Raw genomic sequence first — 21,233 nt, 5'->3', positions numbered from 1 at the left:
ATCTCAAAAACAGCCTCAAAATGCGTTAGTAGAATCCTCTGTTGTCTCCTGAACAAAATCTAACCTCTTCAGAATGATATTCTAGGCTCCTAGTCCACAGACTAGATCCTTTCTTACTAGGCTCACCTCCCATAACTTTCCTACTAGAACTTCCCATTCCTGCTACAGAGAATGTCTCCCTCTGAATAGTCCAACAGGCCCTTTCCAGCCTCAGTGACATTGTACCCACTGGAGTGATCTTTTTTTTTCTTCTCCATTGAGCAAACCCTCTTGCTCAGCCTTTGGTATGCAACTTAAAACGCCTTCTCTAAGAGCTTAGCTAGTTCTTCTAACTCTTACGCTTTCTTCATACCACATATAAACCTTTATTGTAACAGTTCATTGAATGGTGACTATATTTTTACATGTCTGAGTCTTCCAGTAGAAAGGATTTCTCTAGAGTTGGGATTACGTCTTACTATTGAGGGCTAAACCTAAGTGTTCATACTATTAATGCTTTTGTTGTCATTTACGTTATTATTGACAGTAGTGATTCTAGTCATATTGAGTGTTGATTTCATTTCATGCATACTAAATGCTTTACATGTACCATCTCATTTAATCCTTAAAACAACTCTATAAGAATATTTCAGTTATCATTTTTGTTTTAGAAGTGGGGAAATCAAGACTGAGCATGATAGGTACTAGTTAAGGTACTACACTAGACTCTTAAGTATATCTAAATATGAGGGCTGAGACAAGGGTGAGGCATTCACTTTAGGTGCAAAATTTAATAGCAGGAGGCCAAAAATGCAGTAAGCAAGATAAATAACATTTTAATGAAATATTTTTAATAATAATTAATGTAAAATCCATGAAGAACAAAATAATAACATTTTAAATAAAAAGGTCTTATTAGTTCCTGTGGTAGCCACAGAACACATGTGCCAGTGAGGGTAGGGGGCTATGGGAGATAGTAGGGAGAATGGGCAATTAGCAGAGCTTGGCATGCCACCTTTCTCTCCATGGAAAGAAGTGTCTTAGGATGTGGACACACAGGAAGCATTTCCACTAGAAGAGAAACCAAAAAGCTAGAAAATCTGTTTGTGTTTAAGAAGCTTTGTTGAAATATTTTGCATCTTGTTTTTGGACATCTTCAAAGTTTACAGTAGAGTCAGTCTGTTGGCTAAAAATTATATGCAGCTATGGATTTGCTGAATGGTAGCCTAAAAGACTCTTAGGTTTGAAAATCCTGCTTGATGAGGGAGAAAACATCAATAAGACTTCAGAATTTACTTCTGTAAACTCAGTGTCTCCTCAGTAGACAATCCAGAAAACAGAGATCATTTGGTCAATTCTCTACCTTTAAGCAACTATTACATCCCCAAATAATAAGTATTCATCCTATTTGAAGAAAATCACACACACATGCACACACACCCCACACACACTTCAAAAACAAGTTCATGGCACCTTTATTTTAGTTGTTTACTTTGAGGCTTCACATCATCATTTAAGAAACTAGTATAGACTAATTTCAATTTTTAAAAGACCATGAATGAACAACTGTTACATAGTGAGCCAAATTGCTCATCTCTGGACAGCAGTAGATCAAAGAACTCTCTCCAGCCCATACACTAGATATTCTGATACCAAGTAGGATATTATTGACAACTTTGAACTAAACTTCCTGAGACAATGAAATAGCCAATTAAAGTGAATTGGGGTCATTTTTTATGGAGAATGGAGAATCACTTCAAAGTATATGGAGTATCCTCCAAAAACTTAGAATATTGAGCATTTCTTTTTCTTTTTAAAGATTTTATTTATTTATTCATGATAGACATAGAGACACACAGAGAGGGAGAGAGAGAGAGAGGCAGAGACACAGGCAGAGGGAGAAGCAGGCTCCATGCAGGGAGCCCGACGTGGGACTCGATCCCGGGTCTCTAGGATCATGCCCTGGGCTGAAGGCAGACGCTGAACCGCTGAGCCACGCAGGGATCCCTGAGTATTGAGCATTTCTATGAGAGAGTCTGCCCACCACTATCTTCTGTTCTCATAGAAATGGACTATCTTCCTCTTCATTGTTTATTCATGCCAGTGGTTTCCTTGCCACAGCTAGTTAATCCTAGAAGTGCTCTTTAACCATATGGAACCAATCATAATTCCCAGCCAGCCCTGACCACAAGTGATTGGTCCAGAAATGGATGCCTGATGCAACTAAACCAATGAATTACTTCCCTGGGACCTGTAGGCCAAGAGGGCTGCGTTTCCTCATACTAGAAAGATGTCTACAGTTGTGTTTAATTCTTCCATGTAGGGTAAAGAAAAGAATGAAGTCAACATACAAAGAGATATATAGACATGGAATATACTGAGACCCTCAGTATTGGTTGTACCTATTCTTGAGCCTTAGCTATGTAAACTGCTTTTCCCTCAGTTTAGTTGGATTCTGAGAAAAATAAATTCTCTTTGCCTAAACCAGCCTGGTGAATACTGAGGAAAATTGAGAAATATCTGCTAAAAATTCAACAAAATACCAATATTTTAGATATTGGCTAGTTCATGAAGGGATATTGAAACAAAGCACCTCTGCTTATCTTCTTTTAGAATACCCTGATTTTTCTATTTATGGTATCACAGTGAATTCAGTGAGAGTGTGCAGTTCAACCCATATGGCTGAACATCAGCTCCTGTAAATATCATAACCAGAAATTCCTGGATAGGAGACAGGCAAGATGGTGGCGTAGGAAGATCCTAAGCTCACCTCCTCCCACAGACACAACAAATCTACAACTGCATGTGGAACTGTCCCCTCTGAAAGGGGCCTAGAAACTGGGTGAGCAGAGCCTCCACAACAGGGGACAGCACTGACACAGGTAGAAGTGGCAGAGACACGGTCTCACTAAGAAAGAAACCACACCCAGATGCAGCATCCCATTCCAATCAGAAGGATCTCAGAAATATAGAAATTATTGCTGAGAAGCAAGAGATTTGAGCTCCACATCAAAAACTTCAACCCTTAGATCCCACACAGATCAGTTCCCAAAACACCAGGCTTTGAAAACCAACAGGGAATGCACTCAGGAAAACTATAGAACTGTAGAAAAAGTAAAATTGCTATCATAAGGCTTAAGCACAGACTCACCCCAAAAACTGGTATAAAAACACAGGATTGCAAAGAACATAAACTATAGGTGAAGGAGATCCACTTACTAATCTTGGAATGTCAACCAGTAAGGCAGGAGACTGCCAAGCCTCTCCCTGAGGACTGAGACACTGGCTACAGCCAATTTTCCTATTTCATTCTGCTGTGCTGTTCTTGGTGCTGGTAGGCACTATTGTGGAATCCTCCCTTTAGACTGCTATGTCAGGAGATGTGACCCTTGCAGCCAAAAGGACAATAACACCACCCACCAGCATACCTGTAGTTCTCACTGCCAGGCCTTACAGCCAGATGGGATGAGGCCAGCCCTTCACAACTGTGAGTGGTCACCCAGCCACAATAGGAGAGTGTACATGGCCCACAGCAGGGACACCCGAGGGCACCTCGCTCAGATCACTAGGGGAGTTTGCATTACTGGGCCCCACATGACACATTCTGCGTAAAGTCACTCTTTCAAGACTGGAAGACTGATCTATCTAATAGATAGAAATAAACAGAAAATTGGGCATAATGAGGAGACAGAGGAACATGTTCCAAGTGAAAGAACAGGACAAAACCTTAGAAAAAGAACTAAATGAAATAGAGATAAGCAGTCTACCAGATAAGGAGTTCAAAGTAATGGTCATAAAGATGCTCACTGAACTTAGGAGAAGAATGGATGAATACATTGAGAACTTCAACAAAGAGATAAGAAATATAAAAAAGAACCAATCAGAGCTGAAGAACATAATAACTGAAATGAGAAATACACCAAAGAGACTCAACAGCAGATTAGATGATGCAGAAGGATGGATCAATGACCTGGAAGATAGGATAGTGCAAATGACCCAAACAGAATAACAAAAAGGAAAAAGAACTTTAAAAATGAGGATAATTTCAGGGACCTCCAAGATGACATCAAGTGCACTAGCATTCACATTATGGAGGAGCCTCAGAAGGAAAAGAGAGAAAGAAAGGGACGTGAAACCTATGTGAAGAAACAATGCCTGAAAACTTGCCTATCCTGACAAATGAAACAGGCATCCAGGTCCAGAAATCACAGAAAGTCCCAAATAAGATGAACCCAAAGAGACCAAGACACATTATAGTCAAAGTGTCAACAGTTAAAGTAAGAATCTTAAAATCATCGAGAGAAAAACAACTAGTTACATACAAGGGAACCTCTATAAGACTATATCTGATTTTTTAGCAGAAACTTTACAGACTAAGAGGGAAATGGCATGATATATTTAAAGTGCTAAAAGGAAGAAAATTATAACCAAGAATACTCTCCCTAGTATGACTATTACTCAGAATTGAAGATGAGGTAAGGAATTTCCCAGACACGCAAAAGCTGAAGGAGTTCATCAATACCAAATCAGCTTTACAACAAGTGTTAAAAAGATTTCTTTAAATGGAAAAGAAAGTTCATAACTAGAATTAAGAAAATTATGAAAGAGGGATCCCTGGGTGGCGCAGCGGTTTAGCGCCTGCCTTTGGCCCAGGGCGCGATCCTGGAGACCCGGGGTCGAATCCCACGTCGGGCTCCCGGTGCATGGAGCCTGCTTCTCCCTCTGCCTGTGTCTCTGCCTCTCTCTCTCTCTCTCTGTGACTATCATAAATAAATAAAAATTAAAAAAAATAATTTAAAAAAAAAGAAAAGAAAATTATGAAAGAAAAAATCTCATTGGCAAAGGTAAACATATAGTAAAGGTAGTAGATGAACCACCTATATAGCTAGTATGAAGATTAAAAGTTAAAGGAAAAAAATCATCCATATCTACAACAATTAATCAAAGAATACACGAAATAGTAAGATGTGAAATATGATGTCAAAAACAAAACAGGGGAGGGGGGAGATGCTATACTTTTAAAATATGCTTGATCTTAAGCAACTATCAACTTAAAATAGAGTGCCATATACATAGGATGTTATACATAAACCTCATAGTAACCACAAACCAAATACCTAAAATAGACACACAAAAAATAAAGAGAAAAGAATGCAAGCATAACAATAAGGAAAGTCAACAAATCACAAGTGAAGAGAACAAGAGAAGAAGACAGTCAATGAGGAAATTTGAAAAAAAGATACCTTGAAGCAGGGGATCCCTGGGTGGCTCAGCAGTTTAGCACCTGCCTTTGGCCCAGGGTGTGATCCTGGAGACCCGGATCAAGCCCCACATCAGGCTCCCTGCATGGAGCCTGCTTCGCCCTCTGCCTGTGTCTGCCTCTTTTACTCTGTGTGTCTCTCTGAATAAATAAATAAAATCTTTAAAAAAAAATACCTTGAAGCAAATAAAAATGTAAACACAACAGTCCAACATCTATAGAACACAGCAGGGATCCCTGGGTGGCGCAGTGGTTTGGCGCTTGCCTTTGGCCCAGGGCGCGATCCTGGAGACCCGGGATCGAATCCCACATCAGGCTCCCGGTGCATGGAGCCTGCTTCTCCCTCTGCCTATGTCTCTGCCTCTCTCTCTCTCTCTCTCTCTCTCTCTGTGACTATCATAAATAAATAAAAATTAAAAAAAAAAAAAAGAACACAGCAAAAGCAGGTCTAAGAGAGTTTATAGTGATGCAGACAGACCTATCTCAAGAAAAAAGAAAAAATTCAAATAAACAATCCAACCTTACACCTCAAGGAACTAGACAAAGAACAAAACCCAAAGTCAGGATGGCTCAGCTGTTGAGCATCTGCCTTTGGCTCAGGGCATGATCTCAGGCCAGAGATCGAGTCCCACCTCGGGCACCCTGTGGGGAGCCTGATTCTCCCTTTGCCTATATCTTTTCCTCTCTCTGTGTGTCTCTCATACATTTTTTTAAAAAAGTTAATAGAAGAAAGGAAATAATAAAAATCAGATCAGAAATACATGAAGTAAAGACTAAAAACAACACAAAAGATCAGTGAAACTAAGAGCTAGTTCTTTGAAGGGATAAGAAAAATTGATAAACCTTTAGCCAGATTCATCAAGAAAAGAGAGTTCAAATAAATAGAATCAGAAATGGGAGAGAAGCTCCAACTGATACCACAGAAATACTAAGGATAATAAGAAACTACTACAAATAATTATATGCCAACAAATGGGACAACCTAAAAGAAATGGATAAATTCCTACCAAACAATCTTCCAAGACTGAATCAAGAAGAAATAGAAAACTTGATTATACTGATAGTTATTTATGAAATTGAATCAGTAATCAAATAACTCCAACAGACAAAACTCTAGGAACAGATGGCTTCACAGATGAATTCTATTAAACACTTAAAGAAGAGTTAATACCTATCCTCCTCAAACTATTCTAAAAACTAAAGAGGAGAGAATGCTTCCAAATTCATTCTGTGAGACATTAACATTACCCTGATATCAAAACCAGACCATACCACAAAAACAAAATTACAGGCCAATATCCCTGATAAACATAGATACAAAAATCCTCAACAAAATATGAGAACCCTGAATTTAACAGTACAGTAGAAGGATAATATAGCATGATCAAATGGGATTTATTCCAGGGATGCAAGGATGATTCAGTATCTGCAAATCAATGTGATCTATCACATTAACAAAAAGAAGGGGAAAACTATACAATCATTTCAATATATGCAGAAAAGGCATTCCCTGAAATTCAACATCCAATTGTGATTAAAACTCTCAAAAAAGTGGGTACAGAGGGAATGTACCTCAATATGATAAAGGCCATCTATAACAAATCTACAATTAACATCATATTCAATGGTGAAAAGTTGAAAATTTTTCCTCTAAAATCAGGAATAATACAAGGATACCCACTCTCACTATTTTTATTCAACATAGTATTAGAAGTCTTAGCCACAGAAATTTGACAAGAAAAAGAAATAAAAGACATCCAGATTGGAAAAGAAGTAAAAGTGTCACTATTCACAGATGACATAATAGTATGTATAGGAAACCCTTAAAATTCTACCGAAAGACTATTAGAATTAATCAATTAATTGAGTAAAGTTGTAGGATACAAAAATAATATACATAAACTTGTGGCATTTATGTACACAAATAACAAAGTATCCAAAAGAGAAATTAAGGAAACAATCCCATTTACAATTGCATCAAAAGGAATAAAACACTTAGGAATAAGTTTAACAAAAGAGGTAGAAAAAAATCTGTTGCTCTGAAAACTGAGGAATTGTTGAAAGACACAGTAAATGGAAAGGCATACTTTGCTCATGGAATGGAATAATTCATTTTAAGATTCCCATACTGCCAAAGCAGTCCTCACATTGAATGCAATCCCTATCAAGATACCAGTAGTATTTTTCACAAAATAGAACAAATAATCCTAAAATTTGTATGGAACCACAAAGACCTCAAATAGCTAAAGCAATCTTAAAAAAGAAGAGCATAGATGGAGGTATCACACTCCCTGATTTCAAACTGTACAACAAAGCTATAGAAATCAAAACACTATGGCACAAAAACACACACAATGAATCAATGGAGCAGTATTAAGAGTCCAGGAATAGCCCCACATTTATATGATCAATTAATCCTCAACAATAGTGGCAAGAATATACAATGGGGAAAAGGTAGTCTCTTCAATAAAAGATTTTGGGAAAACTGAACAGTTACATATGAAAGAATGAAACTGGGCCACTTTATTACACTATATACAACAATAAATTCAAAATGTAAAACCAGAAACTATAAAACTCCCAGAAGAAAGGATGTAAGTCTTGGACATGAGTCTAAGCAATATTTTTTTGGATCTGTCTCTTCAAGCAAGGGCAACAAAAGCAAAATTAACAAATGGACTATATCAAACTAAAAAACTTTTGCATAGTGAAGGAAACCAGCAATAAACAAAAAGACAACCTACTGAATGGGAGAAGATGTTTGTAAATGATATAAATGATAAGGGATCAATATCCAAGATATATTTTTAAACCCCACACAGCTCGATATCATAAAACAAACAGTCTAACTAAAAATATGGACAGAGGACCTGAATAGTTACTTCTCCAAAGAAGACAGACAGATGGCCAACAGATACATGAAAAATCACTAAGCATCAGGGAAATACAAATCAAAATCACAATGGGATATCACCTCACATCTATTGGCTATCTCCAAAAAGACAAAAAATAACCAGTGTTGGTATGGATGTAGGGAAAAGAGTACCCTTCTGTCCTGTAGGTGGATGTGCAAAATGGTACAGCCACTATGGAAAACAGTATGGAGTTTACTCAAAAAAATAAAAATATAGAACTATCATGCAATGCTGCAGTTCCACTTCTGGGTATTTACGTGATGAAAACAAAAACACTAATTTGAAAAAATATATGCACCTCTAACTTTACTGAAGCATTATTTACATTGCCAAAATAAGGAAGCAACCCATGTGTCCATTATTAGATGAATGGATAAAGAAGATATGATGTATACATACAATGTAATATTACTCAACCCTAAAAAAGGAATGAGATCTTTCCATTTGTGGCAATATGGATGGACCTAGAGGGTATTATACTAAGTGAAATATGTCAGACAGAGAAAGACAAATACCATATGACACCACATATAGGTGGAATCTGCAAAACAAAATAGAAACAGACTCATGGATACAAAGAACAATCCTGTGGCTGTTGGGAGGGGAAGGGGAAGTCTGGCCAAAATAAGGGAAGGGAATTTAAGGGCATAAACTTCCAGTCATAAAATAAATAAGACACAAGGGTGCATGAACAGCATAGGAATATACTTTATAATATTGTAATAACCTTTTTCGGTGATAGATGGTAGCTAGATTTATATGGTGATCACTTTGTTATGTTAATAAATGTTGAATCACTATGTTGTATACCCAAAACTAATATAATATTGTATGTCAACTATACTTCAATTAAAAAAATGCCTTAACAAATATAGGTTCTCATTTTTCCATCACCCCAATCCAAAGATCCAAGATGCCTTTCAACCAGGGCCTGCACCTTACCCCTTCCTAGCCTCTTTCTCTCTCTGTTCATCCGGCCTTTATCAAATATTTTGCATTCTGGCTGTATAATTTCATGTAAACTCTCATTTGGACCTGGGTTAAACAATCCAGGGAGTTATAATAATTCTCCCCAGTTTAGGCATATCAAAAAGTTTAAGAGATTGTACCCAAGTTCACTTAGCCAGTAAGTAGAAAGCTGAGTGCTTTGATTCCAAGTGTCATGCTCTTTTTTTTTTTTTTTTTTTTTTGAGTAGTCAGATAACAGGCAGGAAATTACACAGGGACAGGACTGCCCTCTCTCACTGATGGTTGCCCCTCCAGAAAGTTACTTTCTCTCTTCCACTAAACGTTACTGTACATTTCCTTCAGTTTATCCAGAAGGCCAAATAAAGCAATGGCATCAGGCAAAAGTGGCTCCTGGAATTCTGCATCATTTCTGCTTTGACTTCCTTGCGATCTGGAAAAGAAGTTGTTCTGCTGGCAGCATTGTCATCATCACACGATTATAAAAGGCATATGTTTATCCGCTTTTCCTAGGAGAGAAGGGAGGCAGGGCAGCTTTCCTCCATCGCAACCCTGTGCTGCAATCTGCCAATTCAGTCACACCTATGTCCCACAAATCATCAGACAGAGATGGCTATGTGAGTCTTCACTGTGAACATCAAACATACTGCCTTAAAAGTTCCATGAGTAGGAGCACCTGGGGGCTCAGTCAGTTAAGCATTTGACTCTTGATTTTGGCTCAGGTCATGATCTCAGAGTTGTGAGATCAAGTCCCACATTGGGCTCCACACTGGATGTGGAACCTGCTTAAGATTCTCTCCCTCTGCCCTTTGCCCCCTAAATTTTTTTTTTAAAAGAAAAAGTTCCATGAAGAGATCTGAATGCCTTTTTTTTTTAATGTGGTAGAAAAGACTTCTTAATCCTTGTTCAAACATTTTCCCAAATCCTCTCATATTGATATTAAAATGTCCCCAAGGGGATCCCTGGGTGGCGCAGCGGTTTAGCGCCTGCCTTTGGCCCAGGGCGCGATCCTGGAGACCCGGGATCGAATCCCACGTCGGGCTCCCGGTGCATGGAGCCTGCTTCTCCCTCTGCCTGTGTCTCTGCCTCTCTCTCTCTCTGTGTGTGACTATCATAGATAAATAAAAAAAAATTTAAAAAAAAAAAAATGTCCCCAAATTTCACCTAGGAATTAAGTCTACGTTATTTAAATTGTGTGCTCAGAAGTTGACATTGGTGCTTAAACAGACAGATTGTGGCATTAGTGGGACTGTGATATTTGCCAATTCTTTTGGCCACATTTTGAGGTAGAATTCTAAAATTCAGGAGCTAATTATATAAGACAAATAATACAGCTTCTGTAGGATTCATGGCAGAGGTCTGGGAGTGGAATGCCATTGGTTTGGCACACTATCAGTTAAATGTGGAATTGCCATGTAAACTCCTATTCTCTGCAGAGACAAATTATCATCTCATGATCCTGTTGCAAGCATTGATGAGATGCCCCCAGGAAAGAAATAATGTCCAAATATCTCCCTGATGGAAAAGTTCTGTTCCATGCATTGCCAAAAATCAGATAAAAATGGAATCTTCTCCAATCAGAGGAAGATACTACCCCCCACCAGCTTCATTAAGTGAAAGGAAGTCCATTTAATTCATAAAAGCTAAGGAAGTAACACCAAACTACTGAAGGATGAGTTTGAGTAAACAAGCCAAGATGAGTTTGAGTAAACAAGCCAATAGGAAGCTATCATACCTGTACCCAAAATACATTCTAACATTTGTGATACTGACTTTTACAAATTATTTACCAAGACCTTCTTTCTCTCACTGAACATGATTACCTTTCTCCCATCACTCCCTGCAGCTGACCTCATGCCCACCATTACACAATGCCATGTTGACTGGTGACAGTGGAACACTCATTGCTGTGGAGAGTTTGGTTTTCCCCAGTCCTCCACCGAACACTGAGATGAAGTGAGGCAGAGCGTGTGCCATGCTGAGGGGCCCTAGAGGGTTTACCTTGATTCTTTGCCATTTGGGGCTGCATAGTTCTGTCCTATTATATGGTAGCTAAAAATGGGCCCTAGATTTCAAACTCAGTTCTAGTAAGTATTGATTTAACTTCGATGTATCATTTTCCTCTGAAACATGGGATTAAGGAACAGCACTAGCCTCAGTTGCTGGAAGAATTAAATGAGGGAAAGCATGTAAAGTGCTTAGCTAGTGCCCAGAACACAATTAACCATTGTAAATGTCAACTAGCATCATGGTCTTCATGATAGTCACTATCATTATTATTGTTATTTTTATTACTAGCTTTTTTTTTTTATTACTAGCTATTTTTATTGTAGCATGGTGCCTGATATACATGGATATGGATATGTGTGTATGTATGTGTGTATATATGTATATATACATGTGTGTTTATACATATATGTAGTATACATATGCTAATTTCTATATATTATCAAAAAGTATTGATATTTGTTATTATCTTTCTTCTTCACAATAACTCTCTAAGTTTTATTATCCCCACTTCAAATGGAAACTAAAATTCAGATAGGTGAATAAACCTGTCTAAAGTCACACAACAAGTAGGAAGTAGATTCAGGATTCAACGTCAAGTTGATTTCACTCATGTGGACTGGATAAGAATCCTTGGTGCCTTTTCTACTCTGCACATGCCTCTGTTACTTCGTGTGTCACGTGGTGTCTATCATTGCTGGCATTCCCCATCACCCCATACTGTTGGCTCTTGGCTGACTCTTTCATCCCCAGCAACATCCACACCATCTGACATATGATAGGAGCCCAGGAATTGTTTGAGAGATTGTTTTGAATAAGTGCAACACTGTTAATGAGCTCTGTGTCTAAAATGTGTCTGTCTGCCCCATCTTCCTTCTGATCATCTATCAGTTTGTCATTTGAGCCTTTGGAGTCTAAAGATCCTTTTTCTGAGTGGGGGTATCTTTGTCAGCTTTTACATGTACCCACTTCATCCTCTATGGGTAAAAATGCAAAGACAGAAAAGTAGATGGCTGACAGAGCTGTTAGCACTTTCAAATGCTATTTTTCAAGATGTTCCAAAAAAATCGCTCAGTGTGGCTGAGCATAAATAACCGTGTTAGGAATTGTCCTTGGGAGGCCATCCCCATTGAGGAATGTTGTCAGTCCAAAACAAAATAAATGGACAGCAGAGATTTTCTTCGGAAGACTTTGTCCATCTATATGCTATGTCTTTCATAAAGCAATATGAATAAACAATGCTTTTGTCAAGGCTAATTTGCTTTTATGCTTGGGAAAGTAGCATTCAAGATGGACGACTAAATTTTCCTTATTTTGGCATAACTTCAGCTTTGAAATGTGTTTGTAATGGGTCTGCTGCTGAAAACTCCCCTCAAGAACCTCAGCCTAGATTGACAGAATGCATTTCTTCTCAAGGCTTTAGTACTTAGGGCAGAAAAATGTCTTTGTTTTCCCTTGCAGACTTCAGTTTTATGAGCCTCTTTTTATGATGTCATTAGGAACTGTCTAAGTTCTGGGAGAAGTGATCATTCTTTGGATTTTTCCAATATTCTGCTGCATAAAGTTTGTTGGACTCTAACTCTAGGCTAAAGAGGTATTGTCTATAACCACTGGGTCTTCTTGCAAAACCTCAAGACTATGGAGTTAAGAGGCATTGAGTGAGTCCTAAAGGTGATTGTGATAAAAGGGACTGCACTTGATGGTAAGGTCTCTCAGTGCTGATTAGCAGGAAAGAATCTACTACACAGACATGATGGTTTTTCTCTCCATCTCCATGGCAACTGCAAGGCCAGCAGCTGCCAGTAAAAAAATGAGAGATATCACTTATCCAGTTTCCCAAGAATCCCATGTAGTTATGAGGCTAGAGCCCCAACATGAGGCGGAAAGAGGTCAGTGTAACAGACCTCAGGGTGCTGATATGTAACCTTTGCTTCTCGGCATCTTCTAACATGGCCTTGAGGACCACTCTTCAGCTATGAATTAACTTCCCTCACTCTTTCTTTTGCTCTCAATAAGGGCCGTGTTCAAATGGAGATGAAAATATATTTTGTGGCCATGTACAGTTATACAGATCTTCTTGGATTCATGGTTGCTTGTTTCTTTTCCATGGAAAGGAGAAAAGAACAATGATCCTGTCCCAGCCAACTCAACCTGATGGCAAACTGCCTCATCCATCAGACTCTCAGCCTAAGGATCACCTTCTCTGGAAAGCCAATCCTGATTCTCTCAGCAAGTGTTCATGTCTCATACACTGCTGTTACAGCATCTGCCTTGATGTTTCCTCAATAGATCTTTCTCCCCAGTGGTTGTAAGCTTCAGGGAAATAGTCCAGATCCTTTCATCATGATCCTCTCAGTGCCTAACACTAAACCAGCACAGTGTTGGTGGTAGTAAATATTTTCTAAGTGATGGTGGACCAGCAGCCAAGTTCTCACATCTCCATGGCCTTTTCATAAAGTCTACCCAAATCCTATGGCTCACAGTTATCCTTGATTGAGTCCAAGAATGATAAGAAGCAAAAGGAAGCCCCCTATGCAACAGCTTTGAAGAAGTAAGATTCTTTCCTTGATCATTACTAGCTCTTATTGAGCTCATCAACCAATCGTGTTATTTCAGAGGCTTCCATCCTGCTTCTCCTCCTACTTCCACCCACAGTGTGTTTAGAAAGCACCTCATGGTGGACTGAACCCAGCCAAAAAGCAGGAAATCATTATACTAAGAGGCTCCAGAAGGAACCAGTACTCAAAGGTTGCTGGGTAGATTTCCACAACCTGTGCTCATTTACATGGAAAAATAGAATCTCACTGTTCTTCCAGAACTATTTCATCACCTGTCCGCTGCCACCTCATGACTGAGTTTTAGCTGCATTGATACTTAATATGGACATTTTGACAGGCCATCCATTATTCACTCAAATCACATATATTATTTACTATGTGCCAAAAATTATTCTAGACGATAATAATTCACTAAGGGTATTAAGACAGACCTCATGGCCCAGCAGGAAAGATAAACAACAAACAAATAAATTTCACTATTTCCATTAATTGTAATAAATATCACCATGAAGTTTAGCTAGGTATTATAAAAAAGTAGAATAAGGGGATTCAACCTAGGGAAATAGAATTTTGAGGCTGAAATATAGAAGATGACAAGATGGCTGAGAAATACTTAGGGAGCAAGGGGGTAAGAGGAACACTTGTGATAGCCCCTAGATAGGAAGAAGACTGGCATAACACAAAGGCATCTCCAAACTCTATTCAGAGAATTTACTATATGGTAGCAAGAAAGAAATATCCTTCTAGCTAACTAGTATGTGTGTGTGGAGGGGGGCAGTTATTGAAAGGAAAACAAAAGAATCTCAAAGGAGCCAACAGGAGGAATAGGTGGTCTCTATGAGAATTGGAAAACCAATGAAAGAGCTTCTTTCTGTGACTCTAACTTCTTTTCTCTTCTTCCCTTCATCCTGCCTTCCCATTTTTTCTTCCTCCCTCTGCTAGTCTCTACCTCTATCCTTTCTCTACTTCTATCCTTTCTCTACCTCTTTCTCTTCTTTGTCAAATGTCTTATTCTTTCACCTATTCCAATATGGCAGCTACCCATGAGTCTACATGATCTTGCTATTTCGCTCCACTGCTAATTGCAATCTCAATACCTCTCAGTTCATTTGCCTGAAAGAGTAAATCTGGTTGATCATTGGCCACTGAATTGAATTAGTTGGTTGACTGGGGTCAGATGCCCATGTACCACACATCTTTTTTTTTTTTTTTGCCACCTAAAATTGGCAAACCAACTCATGTCCCATGTGATCCAGGTGGAATTCTACCCTTACCCACTGGGATGAAGGAAATAACTCATACCTAAGCAACTCAACATAACATGTCACCAGCCATAAAAGGTGGCTCAGGTTATGTACATAAGTCAGACTTTGGGTGAGAACTTTGAGATAAAAGACATTACTAGAGGAGATATTCACCGTCCTTTAGATAACATGATGTCATGTGATAAGGTAGAGATCTCTAGCAACCTTTCTGTGACATTAAGGGGAGCCAGAGTGAGCATGGGGCTAGCCCAAAGGAACCCAAACCAAGATTTGGAGGAAAAATTCAGTTGTGGTGGTATCATCTGAGTCCTGATTCCAGCCTCACTGGAAACTGGTCCACCCCAGGACATTTCAAGCCAATAAATTCCCTTCATTGTTTAAATCAGTTCCAAGTTGGATTTTTCTATCACTTACCAAAAAAAAAAAAAAAAAGCCAAACTGATATGGCTTGCCCCTCACCTGATCAGTACAGGCCAAGGCTGAGGGCAAGTTCATGTTTCAAGTGGGAAATGATTCTTGAAAAGGTGATCAATTCAGAGCCTATTTAAGGCAGTTGGGCAACTTGGAGGTTTAAAGAAGCAAATAGCATGACTAAAGCATGTTACTATTACAACCGAATTCATAAGCAAGGAAGGAAAAAATAGAGGTCAGTTCTGAATTGCTTTATCTTCTTTTCTAAAGAATTTTAATCATGTTTTTCATCACTTCATTAATTTTTTTCAATTTTTCTTGAAAACAGTAACTATTCTTTCTACTATTCCTTTTAGAAATAGCTACAGGCTATGTTTGAAACATCTCAAATGAGCTCCTCTTGAATTATTCATGTGAGAAAATCTCTACGTATCCAGAAATAGGGTGTCTTTCTGTCTCCAAACTTAAAAACAACTGATTGCATTTTGCTAAAAAGAAAAACCATTTCAACTGAAACCAGATTTTAAAAAAATATCACCCCATTTTTCTTTCCACAAATCAAATTTGCTGAAGAAAATGGGGGGGGGGTGTGATTGCACTACAATAAAACATTTGACTCTTTCTTACTATATGTTTATGAATATATCTCGTACCTGTCAGAGATTGTAAATAACCAGAAGGCAGTCAGCCATCTACTCAACTAAATTGAACATTTTTCTAGCACAATGCCACAATATCTGAGCCAAATTTCACCAGTGGTAGATATTATTATAACTCTGGGCTATAAGGTGAAAACCTTCTGTATAAACCAGGTCTCTATTTACTCTGTTCATACTTTTCTTTTTCTTGATAAGGAGCGCAAATTTCCCAAGTTTGTATCCAAAGAAATGGAAAACATGTACATTGAGGAGCTGAAGTCATCAGTCAACCTTCTCATGGCCAATTTGGAGAGCATGCCAGTGTCCAAAGGCGGCGAGTTCAAGCTTCAGAAACTCAAACGCAGCCACAATGCTTCTATCATCGACATGGGCGAGGAGAGTGAGAACCAGCTCTCCAAGTCAGACGTCGTGCTGTCTTTCTCCCTGGAGGTAAAAAGCCCTAAACCCTTGAAAGTTTCCTGCCACAGCCCACAGGATATGGGTGATTAGATCAGCTTGCTTTCCTCCTTGCACCCCAGGAGCAGTTATTAAAATAACAGCTTGCTAAGCATAGGTCAACTAATCAGCAAGTGATTCCCCATCTCCCATGCTTTCCTTAAGGAAATGCAGTCTTAAGAATCACCTCCTAAATTTAATCTTGCATTATTTTCCATCTTAAAGTAGCGCTCAAGGATATTGTGAAGACCTTATACAATTTAGAAAGTTTAAAAATTTGGCATCCTGTGTCAGAGTTATGAGGGGAAAGATCTAGCATCATTTGGTGCATTGTAGATTTTCTTTTTTGTCATCTCTCCTGTTGGCTACATGATAGAGGTCCTCTTGTTGCAGTGGAGCCTTTTCAGTTGACTTCATCACTCAAAGAAAGAACCGGTTCAGACTGGACTGTGGCAGAATGCTCCACATGTCAATAAATTTCTTTATAACTTCTATTCACACGTTTGCTTTTCATACATATAATTTGGGAAGTGGATCTGATCTGGCTATGTTGGAATTGCCCGGGAAGCTGGTTCAGTGTGCAGATTCCTGACATCACCCAGACCTATTGATTCAAATCTTAACGGGGGTGGGGGAGTACAACATGGTCCAGTCACTTTGGAGAAGAGTTTGTTAGTTTCTCAAAAAGTTAGACATAAAATTACCAGGTGTAGAGTACAACTTTACTCTTAGATATCTACCCAAGAGAAATGAAAACACATTTGCCCATAAAATCTTGCTCCCAAAATGTTTATAGCAGCATTATTCTTACTAGCCAAAAATAGAAACAACCTAAATATGTATCCAAGGGTAAATAGACAAAATGCAGTACATCCATACAAGGGGTTACTACTCAGCAATTGATAGAAACAAACTACAGATGTATGCTTTGATTTAGATGAACGTCAAAAACATTCTGCTTAGTGAAAGAAGCCAGACACAAGAGACCACATGTTGTTTGATTCCATTGATATAAAATATCTAGAAGAGGCGAGTCTCCAGAAACAGAAGTTAGATTAGTGTTGCCTGGGGCAGAAGGTAGAAACGGACATTAGGGACATTACTGGGGGAGATAAAAAATGTTCTAAAACTAATTTATAATGATAGTCATTCAACTTAGTAAAGTTACTAAAATCATTGCATTGTACACTTGAAATGGGTTAATTATAAGATATGTAAAATATGCTTCAATGAGGTCAAAAAAAAAAATAAAAAGAATCTCTGGGTGGAGTTTACCATGAAATTACCATTACCATTACCATTTTAATGAGCCACTCAGGTGCTTCTTATGCCCTCCAAAGTTGAGAACCATTCACAACTTATTAAAGCTCAGAACCCCACAAGGATTTTATGATAGACCTAGATTTGGGGAGACCAAAAGAATAGATCAAATTTCTGTAGATTTAATTAGGATTTGTAAAGACTAAATTAATTTTCTAGAACATCATTAAGGCTTGCTGTGAATTAACTGCAGATAATTTGTTTTACTGTGCTTAGTTCGGATCAAGATAGTCATATTATCGTGTTTTCAACATGTATTTTGCAATTGGAAGTGGCAGTATTCAGTTAAATATAGAGCACTTGGTGTGTGAAAAAATCATCAGTGTAATTTCACAGAAACTTCCTTTCTTTCTTTCTTTTTTAATACCGCCACCTGAGGTACTGAGTGCTTTTTTCTTAGGTGTCTTTGAATTTGATTATTGCCAATTAGAGGTGGCAATTTATTCCCTATTGCCTCTTGTCTTTCTACAGAAAGTGGGAAAAAAGTGGTTTATTGATTTTCATGAAGTTTTTAAATCTATAATTTCCTAATTCTTTATCATTACTCAATATTATACAGCTGATTGTCTGAAATATAGATGTGAGTGAGTCCCCAACCATACTCCCATGTGTACATGATTCAAACAGGCTTTAACTTGCAAGCATAAGTACAGAATGAAATGCCCTCGGGTTCCCAAATACTCTTTACTTGGAACACTAAATTGCACATATACTAAAACTGTCAGCAAAATCATTGTGCATCTGTATGTTGGGTGCGACAGTGAGGGTGGCAAGAAGAGGGAGATAGAGGACCGTCATCTCATCAGGGCAGACTGGGTTTGAATTTGCAGGTTAGTACAAGATAGGTTTCATGTATTTACAGAATTGCATGGCTACAAAGGTCATGATAGAGCAGTTAACTGCAGCAAGAGAACTGAGGTCCAGGCTGCCCAGTGGCCCGGCCTTGGCCAGGGGAGTACGCTGATGAAATATAATGGGCACGTGTAGAGCACCATTATGCCTGCTTTGCATCATTAACTCCGTGAATCGTCACAACAATCTTTTGAGCCATTTGCAGATGTGGAAACAGCCTCAGAGAGGTTAAGAAACTTGCAAATGATTAGGCAGCTGTTGAAGATGCAAACGCAGGATTCACACTTCAATCTTTTAAATCACACACACACACAAAAAAATCTGTTTTCTACAATGCCTCCCATTTCTTTTCATGTGTATGTTCTTCCCACTGTGAAAACTTACAATTACATACATCATCTTATTTGTTCCTCACACAACAGTCACAGAGAGATACAGGACATATATTATTCACATTTTAAAGATGAAGAGACTGAGACTGAAAGAAAAGTGGAGTGACTTCAAGGTCAAGTCATTTGCGCAATGTCACATGAGTAATACAGTGGTTCTCAAAGTATGGCTTCTGGATCATTAGCATCAACATTAGCAGCACCAGGGAAAATATTAGAAATAAAAAGTCTTGGGCTGTTCAGAAAAGCTCTGCTTATTAGACACTCTGAGGGTGGAGCTCAACAGTTTCTGGATTTAATAAGCCCTCCAGATATTTCTGATTTGCACTAAGTTTGATAACCACTGGGCTAGTAAGCAGCAAAACTGACTTGATTCAAGGCCAGCTCTATTGTACTTCCTTGGATCAAGCCACTGAAGCAGTGTACACACTGGGTGTTGTATGTAAGTGATGAATCACTTACATACGACTCCTGAAGCCAATATTGTACTGTATGTTAACTAACTAGAATTTAAATAAAAATTTAAAAAAAAAGAAAGAAGTTTACATTTTTTGCACAACCATATTCTTCTCTATGTGTCACGCCATTACGTCTTTTGGAGTACAATTGAGTGATATTTTAATGTACCTTGCTTACTATTTATCCCTGATACAGGTCATTTGTTTCAGATTTTTGAATCAGTATACCTGTCCCAACCTCCCCTCCTGCCCTCTCCCTTCTGACACATTATAGGACATACCACTAAATATGAGAATAGCGGGTGACTGAATGGACTCTAAGGGTAATGGTGGGAGGTGCCAGGAATTGTAAATGATATATCTTGGTCCAGCAAAACAGTAGCTTTTTCCCTCAGTCTAGAACAGAGAGTGTGCAGCTGCAGGCGTGTTTTTGTTTTGATTCAGCAATGTTGGCCTGCACAGAGTTTGTGTATTTTATTCCTCCCTTTTTGGATTACTGTCAAAATTTCAAAATCAGATTACTGACTTTGATTCTGATTCAGATTTCCATTTTCTGGTAGGAAAAATTGCAGTATCTGGCAACTCCAGACTAAGGAAAGACAAGGCAACAATAGGCTGAAACTGGCTATGGACTGTTCCATTTAGATGGAGCATATGCTCTCTTATTTTGCCCCTGACCCCACTACTCCCTGCTGCCTCTCTGACTCTAATGCTGAATGGTGTTTGCCCTTTATCTTAGCATTTGTCTCATGACTTATCTCATTGTAAAGAGAAAAGTGAATCTCTGGGCCTTCATCTCTATCAGGTTCTGAATTCAAAGCTAGACTATTTTTTTAAAGAAAATAAGAGAGAACCTATTTCTTTGTAGAAATTAAAAATGATCCTATGCATTCAACCCAGGAAAAAAAAGCAGACTATTTCACATTACCTGTCTGGCCCTTGTGAGCATCTGAGGTAGTGAGGGTTGTCTTTCCAGCTGAGAGGCAATAAGTTATACTGTGAAGAATTGCATCTTCATGTAAGACTGGTACCAGTCTAGCTGAAAGAAAACTGATAGAAGCTACTAGATACCTTTTGGGTTTCTGTAACTTCTTCCCATCTATATATTTTCTTCTGGGTGATGCTACCCAGGGGCTTTGGCAATAACTTCCACCATGTGTGATTCTTCTTCTAGGTGGTGATCATGGAAGTCCAAGGCCTCAAGTCCTTGGCTCCAAACCGCATTGTATATTGCACAATGGAGGTGGAAGGAGGAGAGAAACTCCAGACTGACCAGGCCGAGGCTTCCAAACCAACGTAAGTTCAGCTTCTCCACGGTTCATCTTCCAGAAGGCTGTTCTTATTGGCACCATTTTGTCTAGCTCCAAGTTAAAGGTCTGGTTTCCCCAGAAGGTTCTGGAAGGCATTTTCCAAATGAGATGACTCAGTTAGATTTTTAAAAAAGATTTTATTTATTTATTTGAGAGAGAGAGAGAGAGAGAGCATGAGCAGGCGCAAGCAGGGTGGGGAGAACCTTGGGAGAGGGTTCTGAGCTGGGAGCCTAGTGCTGGACTGGATCCCAGGACTCCGGGATCACGACCTAGACCAAAAGCAGACACTTAACCGACTGAGCCACTCAGGCACCCCAATACAATTATATTCTTATTTGGCAGCCATAATAAAGATTCCAGTTCCTTCAGAGCAGAGAACAAAAGGAAATTAAAGAAACAATCTCCATTCTGGAAGCTTTACGTATTCACCTTAGAGAATGTACTCACAG

At 38.7% G+C, this 21,233-nt stretch overlaps 1 protein-coding gene across 14 annotated transcripts in view; it reads left to right on the top strand.

Annotated features, from left to right (window-relative positions):
- The window catches only part of CADPS (calcium dependent secretion activator), a 459,187-nt gene that overhangs the window by 204,298 nt on the left and 233,656 nt on the right, over positions 1–21,233 (top strand). For all 14 annotated transcript variants that reach the window (XM_041764526.1, XM_041764525.1, XM_041764524.1 and 11 more), the window contains exons 5-6: positions 16,216–16,449; positions 20,649–20,770. In XM_041764526.1, the coding sequence (XP_041620460.1) occupies positions 16,216–16,449; positions 20,649–20,770 (356 nt within the window). The remainder of the gene's footprint in view (positions 1–16,215; positions 16,450–20,648; positions 20,771–21,233) is intronic.

The sequence above is a fragment of the Vulpes lagopus genome, chromosome 7 (assembly GCF_018345385.1).
Source record: "Vulpes lagopus strain Blue_001 chromosome 7, ASM1834538v1, whole genome shotgun sequence".
Classification (NCBI taxonomy): domain Eukaryota; kingdom Metazoa; phylum Chordata; class Mammalia; order Carnivora; family Canidae; genus Vulpes; species Vulpes lagopus.
Note: the sequence above shows the minus strand (reverse complement) of the source record. Positions and strands in the feature narration are given on the sequence as shown.